The sequence below is a fragment of the Paroedura picta genome, chromosome 4, assembly GCF_049243985.1.
Source record: "Paroedura picta isolate Pp20150507F chromosome 4, Ppicta_v3.0, whole genome shotgun sequence".
Classification (NCBI taxonomy): domain Eukaryota; kingdom Metazoa; phylum Chordata; class Lepidosauria; order Squamata; family Gekkonidae; genus Paroedura; species Paroedura picta.
Genome location: NC_135372.1, coordinates 99,749,324 through 99,776,945, shown reverse-complemented (window position 1 = coordinate 99,776,945; position 27,622 = coordinate 99,749,324). Strand labels below are relative to the sequence as shown.

At 44.3% G+C, this 27,622-nt stretch overlaps 1 protein-coding gene across 10 annotated transcripts in view; it reads left to right on the top strand.

Annotated features, from left to right (window-relative positions):
• The first annotated feature begins 980 nt into the window (after positions 1-980).
• The window catches only part of PLEKHA6 (pleckstrin homology domain containing A6), a 225,659-nt gene continuing 199,017 nt past the window's right edge, over positions 981-27,622 (top strand). For 3 of the 10 annotated variants that reach the window (XM_077334649.1, XM_077334646.1, XM_077334643.1), the window contains exons 1-3: positions 981-1,116; positions 2,372-2,448; positions 5,762-5,819. In XM_077334649.1, coding sequence (XP_077190764.1) covers positions 1,031-1,116; positions 2,372-2,448; positions 5,762-5,819 — 221 coding nt within the window. In that variant the 5' untranslated portion in view covers positions 981-1,030. Of the gene's footprint in view, positions 1,117-2,371; positions 2,449-5,761; positions 5,820-12,076; positions 12,333-27,622 lie in introns of those variants that run through there. The other 7 variants (XM_077334645.1, XM_077334644.1, XM_077334648.1 and 4 more) reach the window with 3 other exon arrangements.

The following is a 27,622-nucleotide window of genomic DNA, read 5'->3' as shown; positions in this document are numbered from 1 at the left end:
TATTGAGTCTGCCAAGAAAACGCTAGAGGGCGTCACCCCAAGGGTCAGACATGACTCGGTGCTTGCACAGGGGATACCTTTACCTTTACCTTTATAGTTGTAAATCAGGAAATGTTCACACTTTGCAGTGCAAAGTCATAGTTTGCATTCTTATGATGACTGAACTATTTTGTTGGTTACCCGACCTATTCTCAAATCTATACCAATATGCAGTTATAAATGTGCATATATATTAATACAGATAGTGAGTGATAAACAAGGTCCCTACTTCTATCTATCCTCTGTACTGCATTTCACTGGACATGTTTGCTATATATAGTGGTTGGAAAACATCCATGTAGCTTTGGGCAAACCAGTTTCCCTCACCAAAGTCAGCTCCTGTGAACTATAGAAGTTGTTCTGCCAGGTCACACCTTGCTCCTTCTTATTTCTGGATGAACTGTAAAGTTGTCATTTCCCTTTCCATGTGATGAAAGAGGTCAAAAGTATGCACCTGATGATGTGGAGTCATTTATGTGCTCCCCCCACAATGGGAGAGCTCTCAAATCACACCTTCCCTGGTGAATAAGCTTTAATTGATGGCTATGGTGAGACAGAAAATGCCTCTTGCTCTGGAGGGAAGAGGAGCAGACACACCGGGTTCAGTTAGCATGGGGAAAGGAGGCAAAACTCTCTCACCCATCACCCACAGTTAATTTGTGGTAATTAGACAGAGGGGAAGAAAGAAGCTGCCTTCTCTGGAGTCCTGCAGTTTAGGATGTTTCTCATTGATGCTGGAAAGAAGGCTCTGCTTCAGTTTTTGGGTGAAGCGACAGCAGCTGGGCCTTGAAGAGTTAAGCAGATGCTGTGTCTCCCCTCCAGACTATTTGCAGCAAAATAGAGTTTCTGTGGAAGGTGGGACTAGCTCGGTGGCTTTAACCTTAATTCTGTGCTCCCTAACAAGCAAATAGCCTGAGAACAGGGGTGAGGGTCACAGTGCCTCTAGATCCTGCTCTCCCTTTCTGGTGGAGTTTACAGCAGAACAGGCTGGATGGCCACTGAGGATGTTGATTGGCTTGACCTTCCTGGCCGGTGGACCTATGGAGTTTGCAGTGATGGGAGAATCTTCTTTATCAAGTATGTTAAATTCTTGCTCTGTTCAGTTGTCTTCTTCCTAGTTTTAAGAGGCTGTGGTTGGTGGGTGCCTGAAATAAGGGGTAGTTGCCAAGATCAAACGTTTCCTGTGTATTTTGTGACAGATGGTGTCCACACAACTAGAGGGGGGGAGAGTGTAAGGTGAAGATACCCAGAAAGAACAATAACATTCCCCAGGAGTGTCATTAAGTTTAAATATGCTACAAAACCCAAGGTTATTGTGTGTATTTGACCATTTTTGGAAGTGGCACTTGCAGCCTAATCTTCCTTCGTGATTTCTTGGCTCTAGGTTCTGGATTCAATTGCTGTGCTCAGGAGTGCAGCCATTGCTGGGATACGCTGTCTGGAATCTAGTTTCAGTTTGACACTGCTTCTCTTCTGCACAATCTCCACCAGCTGGTACTTTAATAGTTAAGCAAGGGATGAGGAAATCCCCAGTACAAGCTTTGGCTGTGCTGTGGTTAGGCTTATTCCCAGCTTCTGCTTTCTCCCACCTCTATTATTAGGATAATAGTGACCTATCAATTGATCCTGTTGTAAAACTTACTACATGTAGAGCGTTTTTAATGTTTTGAAGCATAATCAAAAAATATAGAGGAATACTATTAATAATACTTCCCCCCGGCCTTAGAGGAGAGTTTACTTGACTGAGAGCTAGCATAGAGAGCCGGAGTGGTGTAGTGGTTAGAGCTGCATACTCAAACTGGGTTTGATTCCCCACTCCTCCACATGTAGCCAGCTGGGTGACCTTGGGCTGATCTTCAAACCATTCTTTCAGAGCAGTTCTCTTTCAGCTCTCTCAGCCCTACATACCTCATGGGATGTTTGTTGTGGGGAGAGGAAAGGAAAGGTGCTTGTAAGCCATTTTGGGATTCCTTTGGGCAGTGAAAAGTGGAGTACAAAAGACCAACTCTTCTTCTGATGCGTGTCCCCTGACACTATACAGTACAAGCAGTCAGTCTGTGGCATATCCATCATCTTAGGGTGAGGGGCTCTAGATGCTGCACAACCACTAAACTGCTGGCCAACTTCCAGTTGGACAACATAATCCAGATTCTTATTTTGTTAACAACAACAATGTCAGCTTTAAGTATACTCTCAGAAGAATGGTGTCCTGGAGGCCAAACTCTACTTTCTGATGATGGTGAGGGTGACTCTGTTCTTGACCTCTGGCTTGTTTATATATCTAGAAAATATATCTCTTTGATATATTGTGTTTATTCCTTGGCCCTTGCAGTGATGAGACCAAATATACCTGCTGGACACATCCAAGTAGTGGCTCTCCTATCCAAAGTGGGCACTTCACCTGGTCAGGTAAGGGGAAAATATGACCTCATAAGACTGTAATTGCTTCAATTGCAGTAAGTATATTATTTCTCACGACAATTTTACTCCTTTCCATCTAGGTAAGAATAGCATCTGACTTCCACTTTCAGAAAGGCATATGTGAATGTCAATAATCTAAGATCATTGCTCTCTTCGTTATGGCCATTTGCTTGTGTTCTCCAAGGCAATGAATTGTTTTAAAATACAAAGAATTTTTATTATGAGGATAAATTACTAGGAAATGTGTCTATTATTCTGGATGAGGAATATGTCTGGAATTCATTGGCATTACATGTAATATAATGTTGGCATTAAAATTACCTAGTCAATGTGTAAGTTAATTCAAATGTTCACTCAGAAGCAATTGTGTTGTGGGAAAGAATGACAATTACTTCTTTCTCTGAGGCCCCATCCATGTGGTGTTCTTCTTGACATATGTGCTTAACACCTCCAGCTTCATGATGCTCATAATGAAACCGCAGTTCAACTGGGTCCTAAGCCTGAAGCCTTGGTGCTGTCAGGAAGAACCTTTACAAAAGATTGTGGACCAAGCTTGCTCCTTTGACTTGAGATTGCTCCTCCTCTCTGCTATAGGCTACTTCTGTACATTATTTATTTATATTTCAACTTTTATACCGCCACTCCCAAAATGGCTCATGGTGGTTCATTCTCTGGATCTTGCCTGTATAATCCCTATTGAATGAATAAGGTTTTAATGGGGAAAGGAATAAGATCAGCAGAGATTTGTGCTTCTTTTGTTAGGCACATAATTCTACAACTGAGGGAGATCCATATGTCTATCAGTCCATCTAACTTTCCCCTTTATTGGAATACATTTAGTATCCCGCTGCACAGGACTGTTTCTGTGGATGGAAGGATTTCTTCCCATAGAGCAAATTGTCTTACCTGCCCCCTCCCACTGCAGCAAAATGCCTGAATTTTGGAGGTCATTTTGAGCTGTAATAGAAGGCAAGGATGGGGTGGGGGATATAAGAAAACCTGACTTTGGATTCAAGTCTGTATGTTTCTCGCTTTCATGCTCACAGCAATAGGTAGATGAGGCTGAGAGACAGTGACTGGCCCCAGATCTCTCCTTGCCCCCCAATGGTTTGAACTGAGTGGGAATTGGGACCCAGGACTTCCCAGCCATTGTCTGACCCTTTTTATTCCTGTACAACATTCTCTTTCATATCTAAGAAGAGGCTAGAACAGGCAGGATTTTCTCTTATTCCCTATTCTTTTAGGATTAGACATTTTTTGAACGTGTAGATTTAATGTTCTCTCTTTTAAAGCCATCATTTTTAAAACAACGAATGGGGAAATCTTTTATTTACTTAGATCATGTTGCTTAACTATATATCCCATTGCAAAATGACCAAAAGTGTTTTAATGACCTTTCACTATCCTCCATTGGAAAAACCTTTCAAACTCTCTTGCAATATCTGCAGCCAAACATGAGAGTCCATGGAGTGCCAATGAGGAGGTCAGAAAGAAGCTGAATGGCGATGAAGCTAACTGGAGTTTTTGTTTGTGCACATGCTGAAATGTAGAAGCCACTCGCTATGATTGCAGGAAACAAATGGCACTTTCCATCAGTTTTACAAGCTTTACAAGCTTGCAGATTTTGGGAGCCCAGAATGCTTTCATTGTAAGCAGCCTGCTGATTTGTATATCACTTGACCATGATATGCATTCACACACCATCGTTGCTGGCAGCTTCTTACATTTGGGGGATCTAAGCACAAAACTGAAAGTCCAAGAAACATCTAACAGAAAAGACGTGTGAATACTCATGTAGAAGAGGTTGCTATGTTTACACAACCCACCCACAACCCATAATAGGCAGCATGGGCCATACGGATGGGAATAGGCTCTTACCCTTTGGAGCCATCCTAAATAGGTCCAGTTAGAAGTCGTTCCCATGTTATTCAGTGGGGCTTTCTCCCAAGCAAGTGTCCTTAGGATTGCAGCTCTTGTCTGTCTATAATAAATTGCAGACCTGGATGCACTTTGGATGAACATCAAGTGCTAGCTGAACTGCTGTGAATAGTTCTGATACCAAACATCATCTTGCATTGCTCTGTGAAACAAGCTGAGTGAAAGGAAAAATTGGCAATAGGTTTTTGTACATGAAACTATAATGTGTGATTTGGGAGTGGAGAATGCTACGATGGTTCAGTTTCAGGTGAAATTTCCTGAGATGCAACATTCCATAGAGCTGATAATCAGGTTGGTAATTGGGAAGCAGAAGAGCTGTCAGAGAGGAGCGCAACTGTGGGCTCTTCTTTATTGACAATCTCACTCCCAAACTTCTCAGGATTCATCTATGGGTACTTTCCTTCCTAAATATTGCCTATGGAATTTAAGGACGGTGAGATTTATCACACTATAAAATGGAATTTACATTTAAGGACATTTCTCTTGCTTTTATAGCAGAAGTCAGGTGTTCTACTGTTAATTTATATTGGCTTGAACCTATAAAATAAGGGCAGGAGCATAATTGCAGAGGGAGGATTTTACTGGGGTTGGGATAGGATGACAGGAGTTGGCAATATCCAAATTTGAGCCCTTCAGTCCAAAAATGTGTACTTTTTGCATGTTTGCCTAATGCATTGACCCATTTATTGTCACCCTGGGATTACAATGCATCTAGATAGGTACCATGGGTCAGGAGTGTATCAAATTCATAAGAACCCAGCATTTTCAGGTAGTAAGGCTATGAACAGTTTTTCTCCTCTTCTCCAAGGCCATGGAGAATCAAAACCAGTCAGGGCAGACTGTGAGCACAGCTCTAATGTTGCTGAAGTCTAGCTGTTGTGTAACGCTATTTTTTTAACATTATGCACGACATTGTACAAAATCCATAGCACTCCCGCAAAAAAGTACTTCGATGTAGCGCTTTTCAGGGAATCGTAAAAAGTGGAAAAATATCGCCTCCTTTGTTGCGATTCCAGTAAGACCGGAAACTTGTGGGTAACAAAAACAGTGCTAGTGGGAGAGCCTTTTTTTCTGCTAGAAACGGCTGTGTGCATTGTCAAGAACTGCCACTATTAATTGTAGCTCTTTACAATAACACTTACGTTTAACTACATTGGCGGTTGTGTGGAATGGCCCTGTGTTAGGCTCAACAAACCCCAAAGGCTGGATATGTGTAATGCAGTTTTGTATATGTATCATGTAATGTCTTCAAAGAACAATCACCTTCTTGAATGATGTTCCTTTGAAAAGCATATAACGCCTTCAGCATCCCAGTCTGAATCAAAGAGTTCATTGATGTCTGTTTTTGTGTCTGTCTTTCCAGAAATGCCTAAAGGTTGGGAGATGGACACCACACCAGAGGGGGCTGTCTTTTTCATCAAGTAAGTGACCTGGGGACTCCAGGTGTTCAAGGAGTAGAACAAAGGCAGGTTACACAAACTTTAAAGTGTTCCTGATATGTAAGAACTGAACACTTAAATGATTAAACATTTGTTTGCGCTTAAGTCTGCAATGCTTTGTATGTAAAGCTGAGTCATAATTGACAAAATACTGAGTTCTTAATATTTGATGACCTTACTAAAACTAGAACTTCACTTATTCTTTTACTTAATGCAACAGTGTTCTCAGAAATATGCAAGTAATATTTGTAAGAAAAAGTTTTAAACATGTAAGAAAATAAAAATTTTCATGTACCAATTAAATGCAAACATAAACACCAAATATTACATTTTAGGTTTTATTTAATATGAATCTTCAGAGAAGTCTTTCCTATATTCCAAGACCAAAGACAACTGGTGTAACTAAGTATAAGAACAAATGAGCTCTGTTGGATCAGACCAAAGGTTTATCTAGTCTATCATCCCGTCTCCCAGAGTAGTCAACAGTGGCCCCAGGAAGGCAAAGGCTCCCTCTATTACACTCTCTCTGAACATGGAGGTTTCTTTTAGCAATTATGGATAATAATAGGCCTAGCTTCCATTAATTTGTCTTGTCATTTTGTCTAGTATACTCATCATACAGAGAGAGAGTTGTTTGGGTTCATACACAATATTTAGGACCCTGATCCAGAAGGCCTAGGTTAGCCCAGTTTCAGAAAAGTACTGGGATGGGAGATCACCAGTAGCCCAGGGTTGCTACAGAGAGTCAATGGCAAGCCAATGGCAAGCCACCTCTGATTGCCTCTTGCCTTAAAAACCCTATGGGATCGCCTAAGGTCAGCTGCAACTTGATGGCATTTTCCACTGCCACTGTAATTTTTAGGAGCCTCTAATTTCCCCTAGCAAAGTTATGCTAAAAAGTTATGCTCAAAATTTTACAAGCTAGGCTCCAGCAATATGTGGGGTCACAAATTGGGGTCAGGATTGCAGGGAGAAATATCAACAACCTCAGATATGCAGATGATACCACTCTAATGGCAGAAAGTGAAGAGGAACTAAAGAGCCTGTTGATGCGGGTGAAAGAGGAGAGTGCAAAAGTTGGCTTGAAACTCAACATCAAGAAAACAAAGATCATGGCATCCGGCCCTCTCAATTCATGGTAAATAGATGGGGAAGAAATGGAGATAGTGACAGATTTTATTTTCCTGGGCTCCAAGATCACTGCAGATGGGGACTGCAGCAAAGAAATTAAAAGACGCTTGCTCCTGGGGAGGAAAGCTACGGCAAATCTAGACAGCATCCTAAAAAGCAGAGACATCACCCTGCCAACAAAAGTGCGTTTAGTCAAGGCTATGGTATTCCCAGTTGCAATGTATGGCTGCGAAAGTTGGACCATAAGGAAGGCTGGGCGTCAAAGAATTGAGGCTTTTGAACTCTGGTGCTGGAGAAGACTCTTGCGAGTCCCTTGGACTGCAAGGCGAACAAACCGGTCAGTCCTAGAGGAGATCAGCCCTGACTGCTCTTTAGAAGGCCAGATCCTGAAGATGAAACTCAAATACTTTGGCCACCTCATGAGAAGGAAGGACTCCCTGTAGAAGAGCTTAAAGTTTCTTCCTAAGTAACAGACCCTGGATATCTTCTAAAGTGCTTGTGTACTCTTCCGTAATAACAGGTAGTGAAGAATCTGGGAAAGTGGCAAAAACAGGCACTTCTTTATATCTGTGTATAACTATAGAAAGATATTTGCTGTGTCTCTTGCACAGCTTGTGGTGGGTGGTATCTGTCTTTGGTGGAGTCTTGCAGGGCAAGCTGAAACTCAAGCACTGCATATGTTCTAGATTTATGTCTACCTTGCTTCAAAATCTGATTGTTTTGTGTTTGGTCCAGTCACATGTGAGAACTGAGCCTCAGTATACTGTATATCTGCAGTTGTATGGAACGGAGATGGGTATGTTTGGATGAATCAGGCCTAAAGAGCACCTGCATGAAAGGACAGGTTCTGTCTTTCAGGTAAAACAGCTCGCAGCTTTACTGTGCTGCTTAAATCTGGCATACAGTTGAATGGAATGTTGACTGGCAAAATTCTTTCTGTGCTAGTCCTCTGAACCGCAGTGAGCCTGTTTTGGTATTGCCAGGAAGGTTACTTAAAGGACAAGTGACCTTCGAACATCTGTCAGCAAGTGCTGAATAGGGTCAATGATGAACCCAAGAGGAGGAGTTGAAGTGGAATTGACCAGTGTTAACTAGTGCATTGTTAACTGTTGGCTGTTATCGGTTCTTACTAGTCTCAGTGGAATCAAAACATGGTATTTTCATATACGTGAGTTTCTTTAGATCAGGGGTAGTCAAACTGCGGCCCTCCAGATGCCCATGGACTACAATTCCCATGAGCCCCTGCCAGCATTTACTGGCAGGGGCTCATGGGAATTGGACATCTGGAAGGCTGTAGTTTAGATGCTGCAAATTCCCAGGTACTAGTTGTTTAATACAGAGTCTAAACCATAAGGAAGAAAAATATCTAGCGTCAATCATTTACCAACCAATATACAAAAACCTTTAAAACTACTAGTGCTAGGTGGCATCTGGTCCAGAATACAGATCTATCTTCTTGGTGTCTCTAATTGATTGGTTCTGTGATTCCCAGCTTGGTGTAGTGGTTAAAAATAGAGGTCTCTAATCCAGATAATAAGAGCCTCTTCTGGCGCAGGGTGGTAAGGCAGCAGTCTGAAAGCTTTGCCCATGAGGCTGGGAGTTCGATCCCAGCAGCCGGCTCAAGGTTGACTCAGCCTTCCATCCTTCTGAGGTCGGTAAAATGAGTACCCAGCTTGCTGGGGGGTAAACGGTGATGACTGGGGAAGGCACTGGCAAACCACCCCGTATTGAGTCTGCCATGAAAACGCTGGAGGTCGTCACCCCAAGGGTCAGACATGACCCGGTGCTTGCACAGGGGATACCTTTACCTTTACCTAATCCAGATAAATGTGTTTGATTTTTCACCCCTCCTCCACATGCAGCCTTGGGCCAGTCACAGTTCTCAGGACTCTCTCAGCCCCACCTACCTCACAGGGTGTCTGTTGTGGGGAGAGGAAAAGTAGGTGATTGTAAGCTGCTTTGTAAGCAGGGTACAAAAAAAGCAGCTCTCCTCCTCCTCCTCCTCCTCCTCCTCTGGACTAGCTGCAGGATAACATGTCTAGGCTTTTTTTTAGACAGACAGACAGACAGATCTATCTGTCATATAGTTTCTGAAATAACTGCATTTGAGTTTGGGACTGATGTCTACATGTTCTTGGTATCTTTATATCTGATTGTTAATTTGTTAATTTGTTTGCTAAATTTTAGAATACTGCAATGCAAAAAGTCATTGCAATAGAATAACTTATTATACCACTGGGTTTTGCCTCTAATCCATTTATAATGTGGTTTGTTTGTGTGGAAAACTCTGAGAAGGGAAGCTTAGATCTATACAGGTAATAGAGTTGCCAGGTCATCAAAAAATCCCAAAGATTTTTTTGGACTAATTACGAAGTACAAATAGGTATTTAAAGGTAACTAAATTGATACAACTTATAAATACTGCAGTGATCAAATCATTCTTTCCCTCCAGAAATCTCACCTTAAACAGAAACATCACCCATCGATGTCAACAGGTTGCAAATGCAGATTTTGGTGTCTTTACATGTGCAGTGATTTCCCACAAGGTGGTGCCAAAGTTCATGGCAAAATGCAGAATTATTTGGTTAGACTTGTCTAATTCAGAGACAACCTGGATGCAGAAGACTCCTTCCTTCTTTACTGTCTCTTACCTGATCATTTCTAAGGGATCTCTGTATGGATACATCTTCCGCTCTGTTTGCTATGTCTATTGGATGTCTGAGTGGTCTGAAATCATCCAAATTCCTTCATGTGGCACAGCAGTCTCCCCCCCCCCCCAACAAGTTGAACCATTTTCCAGCTCTGGATCTTTACCTGCCAGAAAGGACCTTCCTAGTCCTTTCACATGGCTGCACCATGGATGCAATCATCTTGGCGCATAAAATGCATCCACAACAATGTCAGGTCAGATTTATGTCTGCTTCTTCAGTCCCTGGAGGCAAAGATAGCAAGCCAGAGGTCAGTTCACTGTTTCTGCCATGGATATGGCTCCCAGGTTCTTTCTCTATTCCGGATGTGCCTCTGGAGATGTGGAATGAGCTCTCTCTCCTACTCTTTTCTCTGGAAGGAATGACCACCCTTTGGGGTGGCTAAGTTGTTTCCAACACTCAGGAAAAGGAGAGCTGCCCTTGAAAATGGTGCTGCAACAAGGATGCAACATGCAATCAAATAGTATGAGCCAGGAGGGTGTTATGCTTAGAGTGCTGGCCTAGGAGCTTGAATCCCCTTTCTGCCATGGCAAATTGCTGGCCAATCTCCTACTCTCTGCCTGACTTACCTCACAACATTGTTGGGAAGGTGAAATGGAGGAGGGAAGAACAAAGTGAACTAGATTCCCCCCCCCCTTTCTTAAAAAAAGAAAAGGGAGATATGATTTATTTAAAATTGTGAATATAGTTATTTAATCCACATTAAAGCAATAGCAACAGTATACAAATAAAAACAATGAGAACAATCTACAGTGTTGGCATTTGGATTTCTTCTGGTGGCATTTGGAGTATTCTGGTGCCTGTCTGCCTGCCTGGCAGCCCTCCCCCCCTGATTTAGTGGGCTAGGCCAGCACCAAAAGATTGAGAGGTACATGGCCCAGACAGCAGTAAGATTCTAATACATCCTTTCAGAAATTATTAAGATTTGCCCTCCCCCTTTTCATGACTCAAAGTTGTATGCATGGGAAAGGATTGTGTGAATGTTCCAATTAAATACTGCACCAAACACATTATGCTTGAGTGGACAGTGCGTTACTCCAGAACTGAACAGTGGCACAGCCAACAGATGCAGGGACAGGGGCATGAGGCTGCCCTCAATGTAAGTCTTGATTGTGTGCCTTTCCAAAATGTCAGGACAGTATCCCCGCCCCCAAATAGCCTTTGTTCGTCAAAGTTCTGTTCCTGGGCTGGTAGCAGGTTTCAGTTCTGTCTGTTCTTCCTCTATCTTTTTCTGAGATCAAGGTTAGTTTCTCTAGGTGGAATAGCCTAATTTCAGTCTGGGGATTTAACCTACAATTCATACCATTTTCTGTCATTGACTATGTGCACGTACATGTGTGCAAAGGTAACTGTCTTCAATTTATGGGCAAGCACGCATTCTTCACAGGCAGTCATAGAACTGGGAGCAACTGAAGAGAAGCATTTCTAAGCTGGGTTTCTGTCCTCTCTCCCCCTGGCCCCATGGAGTGCACTGGAAAGCGGGGGTGTCTGTTTTGCTCCCTAAGTGGCGTTCTGCAGCATGGAAGGAGGCAGGCTGCATGCTCCTTGGGTGAATCCCTATGCATCCAACATTGCTTCTGTGTCTTTGCCTCCACTGGAGGAATGGGGAGCAGCAGGGGAGACTGGCCATGGGTTGCAGAAGGGGAGGGAAGAGCCCATAAAATCTCTCTCTGTATATATATATACTCTCTCTCTCTCTCTCTCTCTCTCTCTCTCTCTCTCTCTTTATATATATATATATATATATATATATATATATATATATATATATATATATATATATATATATATATATATATATATATATATATATATATATATATATATATATATATATATATATATATATATATATATATATATATATATATATATATATATATATAAAGAGAGAGAGACAGACACAGACTGTGTGTGGGGGGGTGGGCTGACAAGAGAATTAGTATACAGGAAAGGGGCCATCAGATGGGGTGAGTGAGAAGATGGAGAACGCTGCAGTGGACATGAGTGTGCAAATGTGCCCACTGAGATTTGTGTGTTGCAGCTGCATACACAGGGGGTGATTCTGCTTCACTGCAGTGATTTTATGTGATTCAAGCCCACAGAGAGAAATGCTCTACAAGGCACACATGCAACCTGAGATGCTGGATGGTTGAGCGCCCCAGTGTAGACTGGAGGGGGCACCTTCCCTGATTTCTTTGGGCGGCCTCATCCTGGTTCTAAGGCACGAGCATATGTTCTTGCCGGAAGGGCTCCAAGTGTGTAGGGCCCGCTGACGAAGCATCTTTTTTTCTCTGGGCAGAGAAAGGGTTAATTCCTTTTGGGTACTATTTACTCCTTGCGCTAAATGACAGCTTGGGCACCACGTGACATTTAAATCCCCCTGAGAGTGTATGGAGCATGCCCAGCTCTGGCTCCTGGGGAAGGATGCCGGATTCAGCAGCAGCATCTCCTTGCCCTGCTGAGCTTTGATGAATGGGGGGGAATTGTGGAGGGACTAGCAGGAGACGCCAGAGAAGAGCTGCTGAGCGAGCGAGCAAAGGGAGGCAGCGGCAGAAGAGAAGGCTCCTCGGTGGAGGGAGTTGTGGCCAGAGAGGTCAGCGCCATGGCTTGGAATCTGCCCACCCGGAGACGAGGCACGCGAAGCCATTGTACAGTGAGTGCCTCTCTCTCTCTCTCTCTCTCTCTCTCTCTCTCTCTCTCTCTCTCTCATGAGTGTGTGGCTGAAATCCTGTCGGAGAAGGCAGCCTGCCAGCCATTGGCAGGTGCACTGCTGGGTAGCTTCAGGCAGGAGGGGAAGGATGGCCGGGGAAATGGGAGAGAATCCCCAGCTGCCTCCTTCCTCATGCCCAGCCGGGGGAAAGGGCAGTCCGCAGAGTCCCCCGGGCTTGTATTGTGCCCCGTGCCCTACTGCTGCGGGTGGATGTTTTGCTGTAACATGCCATGAATGCTGTTGAGCTTGGCTGACACAGCCCTGGCTGAGCGTGCCAGGGAGTGTGCGTGCTGCTGCTGCTGCTGTTGGGCATGCAAGGTTTTCAGGGAGCTTAGCAGCTTTCCTGGCCTAAGGGTGTGTGTGCCTGTGTGTTCTTGTCTATGGCAGAGGGAGATGGGAGAAATGAGGCCCTGTCCCTGGCATGGTAGTACCCTGTCTGCCTCCTTTAAAAGGTTGACTTTTAGCAGCCTGTCAGTGTTGGGGATTTGACTCTGGGAAGCAAGCAGGGAGGGTCTCAGTGGCCGATGGCTGGGTTTGCCTTGTAGCAAACAGCTCCCCGAGAGTGTGTCTGTAAAGCTGGGGAGGGGGGGGGGCTTAGCTTATTCAAAGAGAGAGAGAGCAATCAGGCTGGGTGGGGAAAGCCATGTGATGCCATCTCCATGTGATGGAGAGCCTTCTAAATCACAATCAGGGGAAACTAAAGCTGGAAGGAGCAGAACAGCCTAGCAATTAATCTGTGGCAACAGACCTGTACGTCTAGGAGATTAATGCCTGCTTTGCGCAATTATTTAGACCCTGCACTTTTGCGGGGTGTATACGACTTGCGCTTTCTTTGCATCGTGTCTGTTGGAAGGACAATCTTTGGTTGCTTTTTAATCCAGTGTCCAGCAAAGAATGGAAATAGGGGTATGGAAATTGGTGCTTCTCCCTTTAAGGGCCATTTAACCATGTCACTGTAGGGATCGAGGGAATACTCCTTTGGAGGTTGTGCTGCTTGGTCCTTTGAATGGAGGCGCATCATCACAGTGCTTTGTATTAATTGTATTAATGATCCTCTATGCTCATGTATTCAACAAAATAAGGGTCAGCCGAACTTCAACTGAATACCAGTTTCCTGCTCTGAACTTGGCTTATATTATTGTTTTGTAATTGGCTACAGGCTTTATCTCATCACGCTATATGATTTGTGCATTGGTTTTCCATGCTATGCATGCCAGGTGGGCAAAAATAAACCCTGTGTGTTTGTGTAGTTCTAATAATCATGAACCTTCAGAATGTGAGATTGTATAAGTATATTTAGCTGAGGCCATTGTCCACTCCAAGATGCTTTTTATATTACACATCTGTGTGGTCATGATGGTTCCCATTCAGGTAATCTAATGGGAGCTGGCAGTACTTCAGAGCTGATGGGAAGCTGATCTAATTTAGCTACCTAAATAGAAATCAAAGGGGTAGTGAATACACTTCCAAATGCACTCCGTGCCAAGATCTGCTATTAGGATCACCATTATGCTTTTGAAAACCTTGCAGCTATGAAGCCTTTACACATTCCAGTGAGGTAGCTGTGCTCGTCTACTGCAGTGAATGAATGAATGAATGAATGAATGAATGAATGAATGAATGAATGAATGAATGAATGAATGAAATTGGGGCACCCTAAAGTCTAAAGAATTTATTGTAGGGCAAGCTTTTCTGGCCTAGAACCACAATCATATTCATGGTTGGTGCTAGTGCCCAAAGAACATCCATGAATCTGTTAGTCTTTAAGGTGCCACAAGTCACCTCATTCTTGAAGTCATTGGTAAAGAGGTTCTTTAGTGAGAAATATTTCAGGTGTAGCATCCTGGCTCTTTTTTTTGCCAAGGAATCCTAGTACTTACCTTTAGGAGAATTCATGCAAAATCTATCCTATCTAACGGGAGGCAAAATCATTTCTGCACTTGCTGATTCCTATGTTTAGTCTTGGACTTGCTGATGTGCTACTCCCAGGAAGCAACCAAGGCACATTCCAGTCAGTGGCATTTTGAAGCTCAGAGACACCACCAATCAATAATATACCCATTCTTCCCTCTCCGGCAGCAACAAATGGCTCCAGCTTTTCATCTGATGTTGTTAGAGGAGCATCTTATACAGCTTTATACACAACCAATTAAACCAGGGCACTGAAATTGAGTTAACTCCTTGTTGCATTCCTAGTCGTCAAACTATCCTGTGGCACTAATAATTATTTCAGTGAGACATACTTTTGTTTAGCGTGAGGTCATCATCCACAAAAATGCTTATTTGCATTGGGGATGGCAGTCTGAATAAGGCATTTCTGCCAGGGCAGCATACCAGCTGAGTAAGCCATTTTCAGTTTGTTATTCTGAAATCATTACTCAGATGATTTGGTATTTACGCAGCTATTAAATACCAAGAAAAAACATTCCTTGCAAGACAGACTGACTGACATTCCCCACAATACTTTACAGAGCCGGTGGCCTATCTATATATAAAAATGGGTTGATAAGAGTATAAGGAATCAACCACTGAAGAAAAATTGTGAAAACGGAGTATATCTAGAAACCGTTTTGGTTGGTTCTTAAAAAATTATTGATATATAAAATTTATTGTACCAATTGCCTTGGAAAGGTTCTGTTTTTCTCTGTAGGAGAGGAAAGGGAAGGTGAATGTAAGCCACTTTGAGCCTTCTTCGGATAGAGAAAAGCGGCATATAAGAACCAGCTCTTCTTCTTCTATATGTTTTGAACCTTTCTTCCTTTTGGGGGGATTTAATGCTGAGGAGGGGGGCCAAATTGATAGCCCTGAGTTAGGAAACCATTCCCCCCCACCTCTTTGCCTATCACATGCTACAAGTTTGCTATAACATGCAAAATGAATGGTTACACCCCTGGTTGCCTACACTATCAAATTGGTTTCCAGTTGACCAGATTTAGATAAACTGGAAGAGAATCTTTCCCCCCCTTCCTTTTCAGGTCATCTGTGTACCACAAATGTCTAATATAGACAGGCAGATTAATAAGATCTTTTTTTCAAAACTAGTACTATTTCAGGTACCTAACCATCACAAAAGAGTCATTTGAAAATTTTGGTTTCAATATGTTTGTGAAGCAGTTTCTTCCTTTCTCTTCCACTTCATATAGCAAATAACAGTATCCTCACCCCATCCCATGCAACTGTGAACTGTTTGGGGGGCAGCTCAATAGTCTTTCTCCCCATTCCTTCTTTTCAGAAAGTGTGTTGTACATGTGAGCCCATCCCCAAAGATGCAAGTTCAAAAGACAACGTTATCGCTAAAGGGAGGGCTTGTGGGCATTGACTACACTTGAACACTGCTGAGAACACATCAGCATGAATTAACTTGGAGATCCCAGCATTCGCTGGCAGGGGCTCATGGGAATTGTAGTCAATGGACATCGCAGTTTGACTACCCCTGGTGTTGACTGTTCCACCACACTCCATTAGTAAACTCTTTTAAAACACAGAGCTGCAAGACAGCTTCTGCCCTCTGCCTGCAAAGCTTAGGAAATACATCCTGCCTGTGCCGCACAAGGAGAGGGAAATTTTAGTTCTTTTTGGTAAGGCTGCTTTGAGTCCCTGTGAGAAAAATGAACTATAAATAATGTAAATAAACCCAGATTTCTCAAAACCATTCTGTATCTTATTTCTGTATATATCTTATTTCTCTATCCTTAAAACAAACATAATTGTTCACTAGCTGGCTTTCCCCATCTGGTAACATGGTGTCATTCAGACTCCAGGGAACACTGTCCAAATCAGTCTGTCTTGCAAGGAATTTATGCTCTTTGCACATGATTTTGGGGAGTGCTGTAGAGTGCAGTCTCATGTTTATGTCAGGTGCTGACCAGGCCTTTTGAGACTTATCATAAACCAGTACTGAGAGAGTACCCTCTAGCTGCATGGTAGGAGAAATAGTAATGGGGTACCAGGAAAAATGTGTTCATTCACTGATTCTCTCATATAATCAGTTTTCAAGGAACCAGGGGTTCCCAGGAATAGAATTGAGCATCTCTTTGACAACTCTATAATCCTGTATGATTTATGAAAATGCCATTGACTCCTTCAGCCTAAAATCCCTCAGGGCACTGATTAGATTTGGCATACCTTATGGCAACGAGTGATTATAACAAGTATTCTACCAGAGAAATGAGGGAATCCGACAAAACAGGGACCCTCTTTCTACTTCTGAGAGGAAACTTTCTGGGTTAACTATGGTATTTACTGCCATTTCTATCTATGTGAACACAGTAGAGCATGACAAATGGGCAGTGCCTGATGTCGCCTGTGGCTGGTACTGCACCTCCTCCCAGAATTTTTACGAGGGGACCCAGGAGGCCATGAGGTAGGCAGCACACATGAGGTCAGTAGAGAACTCTGGCTACGTCACACATGCACTCAACTGTAGATGAGCAGCAACACCCTTGAATTTAGAAAGCATCTTGGTTAGAACAGCATCAGTCAGGTAATGGCAGCCAGGTGTTGCAGGAGTTTGTCGCAGGTACTGCCAAGACAGAAGCCAAGCAGATTGTTGGGAAAGATGTGGCCCACTTGACAGGAAAGTAATGCTGAGAGGGAAGCCCTGTCTCCTGACTCGAGAAAGTAGTTTCTCAGCCATCCACACTGGGAATGTGGTGCTACAGTTGCCCTTGATAAGAAATTGTGAGAAATGGAGTCTTGTTTTTTAAAAATGCCAGCAACCAGATTCTAGGCCATTATGTGGAAACATCCCACATAATGGCTGGAGCAACAGCTGGTGAGACCGGGTGCCAGGCCCCAGCCGCCCTGCTGCCCCCTCCACCCCTCTGCGCTCTTCTGAGGGCAGGGGCGGGCTCGGAGGGCAGGCAGTGGTGGCATGGCAAACGGGGCTGGGCTCTGGGGTTCACCAGCCACCACCAGCCACTCTTCAAGGCTGCCCACACTCACCTGGAGGCGGGGGCAGCCACTGAGGACAAGCAGCATTCACACAGCTGAGCCCCATTTGCTGCCACAGCTCAGCCTCTGAGGCAGCCTGCAGCCTTGGAGGACAGGTGACAGCAGCACAGCAAACGGTGCTCAGCTCTTAGCCTGGCCGGCTGCTGCCGGTGCTTCTTTCCAAGGCTTGGAGGTGGAGACTAGGAAGGATGGTGTTTAGGAAGGGCCACAGCAGGATGCAAGGCCATAAAGTCTACCTTCCAAAGCAATCATTTTCTCCAGAGGGGAACTGTTGTGTGAAGTTCAGTTGTAATAGTGGGAGATCTCCTGGAAACCCTAAATGAGACTGTGGTCCACTAGGATGATTTGGTGAATTCACAGGTAAAGATGTAGCTGCCTTATTTGCATAGGCGGCTTATTCCTGTTTTGAAGCCTGGCCTGAAGGGAAAAGCATCTGAAGGGGTGAAGATGTCTTATTATCCAGAACACAGCAAGTGCCCCAAATGCCTTGAGGACATGGAAAGTGGGGGGTGTTATGTTTTGATCAGGAGATTTTTCTCCTCAGCTTGTGATTGGATATGATGCGTTGCAGCCTGGTAATTAATGAACCCCCCATTGGCTTTCTATTCTAGCAATTTGTTGGCATGAAGGCAGAATGAGACCCAAAGGAAGAGTTAGATTTTTTTTTACAGAGTTGGAAAAATATCTGAATTAATTACCTCCTGTTTCCCCAAGCAGGCTTAGAGACTGTCAGAAGTAATGTTCTCCATCTGGGACCTGCAATGCACAGCCTGTTAGACAAGGGAAAATAGTGTTTTGTAGCTGGAGGTGGAAGGTAAGTAACAAAGGTTACTGGAAAGGACTACAGGACAGATGTTTTGCCCTCTCTCTCTCTCTCTCTCTGTCCCCCAATCCCTGGTCATTCTGTAAATGTGTCTTGGAAAAGCTTTCTCTTGCCTTGTGAAAAGTGAAACAAGGACAGAGCCAGCTGTGTGACAAATGGCTTTCAAGCACTTGCTGCTCTGGTAGCAGGCAGTCAGCCAAGCTATTTAAGCCCAATAATAATATAGTTCAGCAAATCTGAAGCCACCTAGGAAAACAGCAGCATGCAGCTTGCTGACAGTCTTGCATGTTTAATGATCCATGCTTGGACTCAAGGAGAATCTTTCAGACTATTTCTGCACTTATGATGTGCCAGTGGATTCTCACCACATTGAATTCTGAATCCAGCCCCCAGATTTGCACCTGGCATTCTGCACTTGTAGTTTTCCCCACCAATGGTCAGGAGTCCATTCCCGGCATGTATTTTGCACTTCCATTGGGAGAGCAGGCAGTCCCGCCTCCTATCCTGCCTCCCTGCCTCCCTGCCTCCCTGCCTCCCTGCCTCCCTGCCTCCCTGCCTCCCTCCCTCCCTCCCTCCCTCCCTTCTTTCTTTCTTTCTTTCTTTCTTTCTTTCTTTCTTTCTTTCTTTCTTTCTTTCTTTCTTTCTTTCTTTCTTTCTTTCTTTCTTTCTTTCTTTGAGCATGTACAAGGAGGGTCACTGGGGAGGGGAGGGGAGATTCAAACATGGGGGCCATAAGTATCTACCCATTGGGCGAGTGTGATCAGGCACTAGAATGTGCCTCCCTCCAGCTTATTCTTGCATCTCCTCCTGGATGTAGAGTTCAGTGGCATGCCTCATCCTTTAGTGCAGCCCATTCCTTGGGCCAGATGAGCGGAGTAGGAAAATGAGCATGGCCCAATAATGAGCTTCTGCTGTAACACAATTATAAAAAAGAAAAAAAATTCAAATATCAGATTTTTGCATATTATGTGGAACACATGATCTGTGAAAATCTGGCTGTTGCTTGTGGGTGCCATGCCAGGGGCACCTGAGGAATGGATGGGGGTGGAGGCCGGCCAGGCTGGAGTGAGCCCCACTCACAGCACCGCTGCCAGTGGTCTTCTGTGATCCTCCTGGCCGGCTGCTTGTCCACCCATCCCTTCTCTACCTGCGCTCCTACTGACGGTGGCAGCAGCATGAGCTGGGCTCAGGGCTGGGCTTTGCCAGCCACCTCCACACCCCTTTCTCCTGAGGGCTCCGAAGTTGGGTGGCGGCTGGCCAGGCCTGGCAGTGAGTCTCGCTCTGCCACCACCTCCTCCCCCACCTCAGCTGCCCATCAGGAATGTAGGTGGACGGGGAATGAGTGAGACAGCAGCTGACCAGGTCCAGAGGCGAGACCCACAGTGGTGTTCTTCTGCGGTCTTCCTGGCTGGCCACTGCCCTGCCCATCCCCTGTCCCCCCACATTCCTGATGGATGGCAGAGGCAGTGGCAATGATGTGAGTGGGCCTCAGAGCTGGGCCTTGCCAGCTGCCATCACACTCCTTCCTCCTGCAGCCTCCAAATTTGATGATTTCAGATTTACTTCTTTAGATGTTGATTCCAAAGCAAAAGAGACTTTCAGGCTTGCAACAAACATTTTAGAAACTTTTTTGATTTTTAAAAGTGCACTCATTATCCATTTGTGCTGGAACTCTTCCTCTAATAAAAGACATAACCATTATTGTTGCAATTAAATTTATTATAGTAAACATAGAAAACACAGTTGCTGCATGATGAAAATAACTGGGGAACTCCTGGAGTGTTGTGATGTCTCCTCTGAGCACAATGGGAATGCAGTGTCGCTTCTAATGCCCTATTGTTGCTTCCACTGGAGCAAAGAGGAGCCACAGGGAATTATGGACAGGAGATTGGCTGGGAGTCCCAGGTTCAAATTACTTATCTGCCATGACACTCCGTGGGTGTCCTGAGTGTCAGTCAAGTACTTTGTCAACCTAAACTATATCACAGGGTTTTTGTGAGGTCAAGTCCTGACCTGAATACCTCAGGTAAGCCTGATCCCATCAGATCTCAGAAACTAAGCAGGGTCAATCCTGGCAAGTATTTGCATGGGAGACCTTCAAGGATTTTGATGGAGTACCTCCAAAGAACGCTAGGGGTCATGACACAGAGGCAGGCAATGGCAAACCATGTCCAAACACCCCTTGCCTGGCTACCAGACAACCCTCAGATCTCCTGGCTAAACTATATATGCCATATAAATAAATAATAATATGTGAGGTCAAAATGTGGGGCATCATGTATACCACTCTGAGCTCCTTGGAGGAAGGATGGAATAAAAATGTATAGACATATAAAATAGCATAATATGTAGTGAGCAAGGCCTTATAACTTATAGATCTTACCTTTTTTGGTAATCTGCACGCAGTGTCTAGAATTACTTGCCGCCAAACTGGGGAACAAAGAAGAAAACGAGATGAATTGGGGGGAAGTGTGTGTGTAAAGTAGAGACGGAGGAAATGATATACCTTGCCATAGGGACCCAAAATCATAGTTATTGTGCTGCAAAATGTACTAGTGAATTTCTGTGCTTTTTTGCTGCATCTTGCATGAAATGGCTTCCTCCGAGTTCCCCTCAGTTGCATATATCTGTGATTGACCAGGCTGAAGAACAAAAATCAGGCACATTTCAGTCATGATTCTGTTAAAACTGGATTAGTTAATCATGTTTGTTGAGTGTTCATATTTGTAGAGATAGGGCTGATTTTTGTTAAGGAGGTAACAAGAACCTGCCGTAATCTTTTTATGCCCTGGAATTATCTTTGCCTCCTGAGAATATTTTTTTGCTGTAGTTGCCAGAGCAGATGTTGGTTTCATCTCTGTTTTTCCCATCATTAAAATTAACAAAACCACAGTCTTCTCAGGTTTGAGGAGAACCTCAAACCCTCTTATTTTGTGCTTTGTTACTGTATGGATTTGTCACTATGCATTTGCCTAAAATAGCCTGAATTGCTACATCAGTAAAATAATGCAGTGTGGACATTTACACCTGAATGGGCAGATTGAAAAGCAAACAAGCAAACCCCTTCCAAGATTGTGACTGTTGGCTCCGTGTTGTTTGTACTTGTTGTGATGACAACTGATAACATGATTCAAATTCAGTATTTACTCTTAGTCACTTTTGGACGTGAGGACTAGAGGTAAGACCTTCCTTTTATGCTTCTTTAGAAACTTTTCAGTGATTAGTCTACAAAGTCTTCACTCTGGCTAGAAAGTTGGAATGGCAGCCATGTTTGTTTTCTGAGTTCCCATAATGACCTATGAGGAACAGTAACCGTTCCTGAATATGGACAAGGAAAATGCAACAGTGAATTTCAGACTGGAGAGTGAAAAGGGATAAACTGTGCATTCAAAGTAGCGGCTTTATTGCATCCATAATGGGAACTGTAACTTTTAGGGCAAAGTGCCTCACACACTACTGTCAGATATTCTTGATGGTGATGGGAGATGGCGTGGATATGACATTTCTACACAGTGGGCAATTCATGAAGTTAGCAAAACAGTGTTTGGTCTGTATATTTAGGGGGGGGGGCAAGACTTGGCAGATAGAATCCTCAGTTTGAAGTAAATGAATCTAAAAAGATGTTGGATATTTTAAAATACGATCTTTCAGGATGGATGTGAACAGTATTTCCTAATACGGGAATAATTTATTACTGTTTTATACTGCAGTGGAATAGATTCCCATTGGATTTCTTTAGATGCTACATTTCCCATTCAGTTTTTGGTTCTTGAGCAAGAGCTCCTTAAAGCTTTGACAGATTTTGTGGTAACTTGCTCTAGTAGTATATTGTTAGGGTTGGAGGCCTTACATCCATTTTGTACAGGAAATGTGAGCATTTTGTTGGTTCCCAAGTTAGATTAATTCTAAAGTATTTTTCAGTGACCTATCATACACATACTAAGGGAAGCATAAATAAATGAAACGGTCTCATATGGATGAAATGGTGATTTTGCTGCTCCCTCTCCTGAACTGTCCCTTTCCCCTGCCTTTCCCAGCTGAACAACGCTACTCAAATTGGCAGAAAATGCGAGAAAGCCCTTTAAAGGGTGGGGGGGGGGGAGAGGTGGGAGCAGTCATGTGCCCCCTTACTGAAAATCAAACTTAGTTTTCCCTCCTACCCAGTGATAATAGAGTCAAATATCGACTTTCCTCTGAAGCCGCTAGAAAGAATCTCATGTAAACTAGATCTTGGTAGGTGTATTTTTGATCTGATTTAAACGGAAGATATGGGGAATGCCCCCACTGATGCCCAGAACAGGCGTGACATCTTGGGGCTGTTTCCATGGGGGAAACACCCCCGTGTGGAAGCAGCCTTGGATACAAGCATCCCTAAGATGCCTGCACCTTGTTAGTCTCCTTGTTGCCTCCTGGTGGCAGCTTTCTGCTTTGCTGTCTGAAATGCTGCTTATTGTTGAGTTGACTATTTTTGTTCTAATCACCGGCAGAAGTTTGGAGTGAGGTCATATGTAGCCGTCTGGCTGCAAGGGAGTGTGTGTAGTTTTATCTCCAGACCTGGTTCATTCTTTAGCCCAGACCTGATGTCAGGCAGCAAATAATTCTGAGCAAACACTAGCCAGACATGTGCATTATGGCTTAATCCTCCCTTGTGACTGGCGTGGAGGCCTTAATCCTCTGCTGTTACTGAAAGCATTTTTGTGTGCATCTATGGCTGCAGGGGGGAAAATGTGTTCCACTTCTTTGGAAAGTATCTTTTAGATGGGTGGATTTAGACCAGCTGTTTTCTCCCAACATACAGAATTCTTTTTTTGCTCCAACAAAGTGGTAAGAACCAAGCAGAATTTTTCGGCCAGCAGGGCAATGTGCAATGCTGTCTGCAGACACTGGGTCTGCTAACTGCCTGGTGAGGTTGGAGGGATCCTTTCCCCTGGAGACAGGGAGGCCAGGTCTTCCTCTTCCCACTGCCACTCAGTGGAGCAGTGAGGAAAACAGCCAGAAAAACAGCACAGCTTCCAAATACCCAGGAGTGACATGATGCTCTAGGACAGTGGTGGTGAACCTTTGAGAGCCTGAGTGCCCAAATTGCAACCCAAAACACACTTATTTATCACAAAGTGCCAACACGGCAATTTAAGAAGAAGAAGAAGAAGAGTTGGTTCTTATATCCCGCTTTTCCCTACCCGAAGGAGGCTCAAAGCGGCTTACAGTCGCCTTCCCTTTCCTCTCCCCACAACAGACATCCTGTGAGGTGGGTGAGGCTGAGAGAGCCCTGATATCACTGCCCGGTCAGAACAGTTTTATCAGTGCTGTGGCGAGCCCAAGGTCACCCAGCTGGTTGCATGTGGGGGAGCGCAGAATCAAACCTGGCATGCCAGATTAGAAGTCCGCACTCCTAACCACTACACCAAACTGGCTCTCTTAACCTGGATACTGAGGTTTAGTTTAGAGAAAAACAACCTACACATTAATATCTTTTGGCTTAAAAGAAACACAATAACAGAGCCCTTTGTTATTGGGCTGTTTATTTTTAGGTTTTGTTCCCCCCTCCCCTCCCCCGCAACTTTCCCTTCCCTTCCCTCCCTTCCTTCTTCACCTTTTCTCCCTTGAGGGGAGGCAGTGAGGCCGGGTAGGCAGGTGGGCAGGCAGTGGTGTGTGGCATCTCCGGTGGAGTCTGGCCTGGCTCTGCTCTCCCTGGGCTCCATTCATGTTCACCACCACTGCTCTAGGATTCAGACAGAACGGTATGGTTTTACAAATCCCAGAGGATAGTTTCATTTGACATCACTTCCAGGTATTCACAGAAGGGTCATCACACTGGGGGTGTGGCATCATTTTTCCCTTCCCACCCCCTTCCTCTCCTGCAGACAGCTTTGGGGGTTTGTACTCTTTGGAATCACATCCATGCTCAGCTTCTTCCCCACCCTAAACTCCACCCCCAGCTCCGCCCCCAAACTTGTCATCTAAATGTGGCTGTAGTAGAGAGTTTCTCCAGCCTCCTTTGCAAGGTGGCTGCCATTTTGTTTCTTATCCAGTACAACATCTCAAGAGTAAAGTAATTACTCAAGTCTCTGGTGAGCATCATGTCCTTTGCGCTTTTTGATTCAAACCTTTCCTGTCCAGCCTTGTTGTCTGCTTTTCTGTAGCTTGTGGGGAAGTCAAATCTTTCGTCAGTTTCTTTTTTCTTTATTCCTTTGGGTTTGCTCTGCATTTTCTGCTTTCTTCTATGGAATATCATTACTTCTGGCTTTCACTTTGGATGTTTATTCCTAGAGAGAGAAACTGGAAGGCCAGGCTGCTAGATATGCTAAAAAGGTGCAGGTATAACAAGCACGATCCAAACTGTGTGCTGTTATATTCCACTTGAGACTATCTGGAGATATGGCTGAATCAGTGGGAGAACTTGGAGTCCTTAAATACTCTAACCAATATTTTGATGTGTAAAAGGAAGAAAAAATCCTTTGAGGAAACTGCTTTCTTTCTCAGTCTGCTTCTGCATGCCTTAGAAATATAGCCTCGAAGAAATTGCATCCCTTTCCATCTTATATAAATTCTTCCTGAAGGGTTCTGGCTTTTAACTATTTGGTATGCAGCCCGAGTCTCATGCAATGCAGTCAGAGTCCTATTGGGATGGAGTCTGCGTCTATTGAACAGAGTTCATCATCATGCACAAAGCAGAAGCTCTGTAGTGAGCTAAAGGAAAGAAACAAGAGTATTCCTCCATAAAGGTGACCTCGGGTTTTTGAAGAAAATTGTGCATGGTTTTTCTTGATCATGTGTCAGGGAGGGATCCCTTGGTGAAAGATTTTGAAAAATCTTGTTAAAATATTACAGTATTTTAATGTTTTCTTTCCCATTAGTTGCTGATTTCTCGTTACACTGACTGATGGGTTACTAGATCAGAATTTCAAAATTAATGGGTGATCTGAAATAAAGTGTACCTGTTACATGCTCTGGAAGCATCATGCTGTCACATAAGATGTTTCTTTATGTGAGGCTGATGATAGGTGTGCCAATTCCAGCTTTGGAACTTCCTGGAGATTGGGGGATGGAGCTGCAGGAGGGCAGAGTTTGGGGAATGGATGGAGTTTAGCATGGGTGGGATCCATGGGGAAGGTGACACAGGGGTTGCCAAGAGGAGAGAAGAAGGGGAAATGTACCCCCAAGTCATTGCAGATTCCCTCTTGTACTCTTCTAAGCCAATGTGTAATTTACAGTCTTCTAAGTCAATTGAAGTCTGTTAGGAAACCTTCCCATCACTCAGGAGAAGGAGTGGAGACACCCATATTTTACCTTCATAGATTTTAAAAATAAACTAGAAGAATATACCTTGTTTAAATGTAAAAGTACTCATCAGTAGCAGTGCATTTCACAGTGCATGCCTTGAAGGCACCAGGCAGGGAATGGTGTGTCCTAGTTTATCATCTCACGAAGAGCTTCTTAATTAGCATAACAAATTCAACAACTATACTCTTCAGAACATTCACATCTGAAAACTTCAGTGTGGGCGGAAAAAGCCACCTGGCTGGCATCAGTTCAGAAGTGGGGTTTTGATTTTGTCCTGTCAACCACCTTTCTTGTTTCTTTGTCTGCTCCACAAAGGCTCCTCTATGCCCCACCGTCCCACTGCGCTTAGAGGTCTCTGGTGGTAAGGGGGGGGCTCTTAACTGGCCTTTCAGCTGCCTGATTGACTTGCCTGTGCCTCCAGCCTCACCAGCAGCCACTCAGACTGGCAGCGTTAATTGTAGGAGCTGGAAAAGCAGTAATTAAGAGATAATGAGAAGGCTTTTGTTCAAGTCTGGCGTCCCATTGCTCCTGTCAGCAAACACCCTGCTTGGGTGCTGAACCACCCAGTCCCTCCTCTTTTCACACAGCTTAGCTCACTCATCTCAGACAGAGCTGATGCAATTGGCATCCATACTGCAAAAATAGCCCCTAATCTGGCCAGCACCCTCATGGTCAGGATTAGCCCGGGAAGGTCTTTTCTGGATACAATTCTTCTTATGCAATATATTGGGGGAAGAGGGGGAGTAAGAAACCATGACTTTAAACTGAGGGCCATTCCGCACTCGTCCAAAATAGCACAATGGTTACAAATTGAAATCGCTACTGTTTTGCTGTTATGCACAACGTCGTTGACAATCTGCAACACTCCTGAAACCGATCTGCAAAAAGCGCTTCGTTGTAGCGCTTTCAGGGAAATCCCAAAAAGTGGATTCACCCTCCAGAAAGCGCTACACTCTTGCAACCAATCTGCAACACTAGCGGGAATGTTCTGAGCATTACCATTGTTGCGCTTACTGCAAAGTCCCTTCCCCTAGCTTTCTCCTCTGATCTTCCGGCGAAGCGATTGCCATTTTTTTTTCTCCGAGCGAGCGGAGATCAACGCACTGGCGATCCTTTGTTTACCCAGTGAGGCTTCCCTGGCTGCAGAGCTGTTTTAAGTCACCAAGCACGATACAACACACAGCCCTGTTTGCTGGTTTATTTTCCCTTTATTTTTCACTGTATTTTCGGCCGAAAATCGCGCCCGTGCCGGGGGGGTTTCACTCGGGGGGAGCGTGGCAACGATGAAACGGCAGCTCAAACACCACCTGCTAGCTAGATGGGTCTCTCCGTTGCAACGAATCAACGCAGATTCGTTGCAACATGTTTTTTTCTTTTTTAACTTCCTTAAAGGGAAAGGGGCTTTTCGGGATCATGATAACGGCCGCCCATTGGATGCTTGACGGCAAGGGGCGGGATGAGCTCGGTAATATCGCTTCCTGGCTAGCGATTTTTGCCGAGACCGGAAACCTGTGGGAAACGATAGAAACGCAACTGGATTCCACTACAAAGCCAGGTATGCATAACGACAAATTCCACAACTTAAAATGGTGTTTTTTCGTCCCGCAACCAATTTGCCACATGGATCCTGGTGCGAAATGGCCCTGATATTTGTCATGCACATCCTGATTGGTTTCTTGGTAGCATTGCTAACACTTGAACTGTACTTTTTACTACTAAGCCTTTTAACAGCACCTTGGTCTGCTGACATTAATAACAGGTGAAGCTTCTGGGCACGGAGATAATCACCTGCTATAATCTGCAGAAGTGCAGTCCAAGACAAAAGTAAGGCCAGTCAAAAAGAAAATGGGAAAGTTAATTTTAGCACTTCCAGAAGTTTACACTTGTCGTGTCATTGTTTCTTTCTTGAAGTGTGTCTTAACCTTTATGAAATCCTGCCTACACACAGCTGGTTCCCAAACATACAGCCATGGCTGGGGCAATCCTCAATCCTACATGCGGTGGGGAAGGGTGAAGAGACAGTTTGACTCCTCTATTGGCACATTGTTTTCCTTCCTCCCAGGCCGCTGGTCATCCATGAGATGATGCTTGAATGGGGTTAAATCCTATGCAGGGATTTCTGATCCATGTTCTCGCAGTTATAAGGTACACATAATCTGATTCTAAGCAAAGG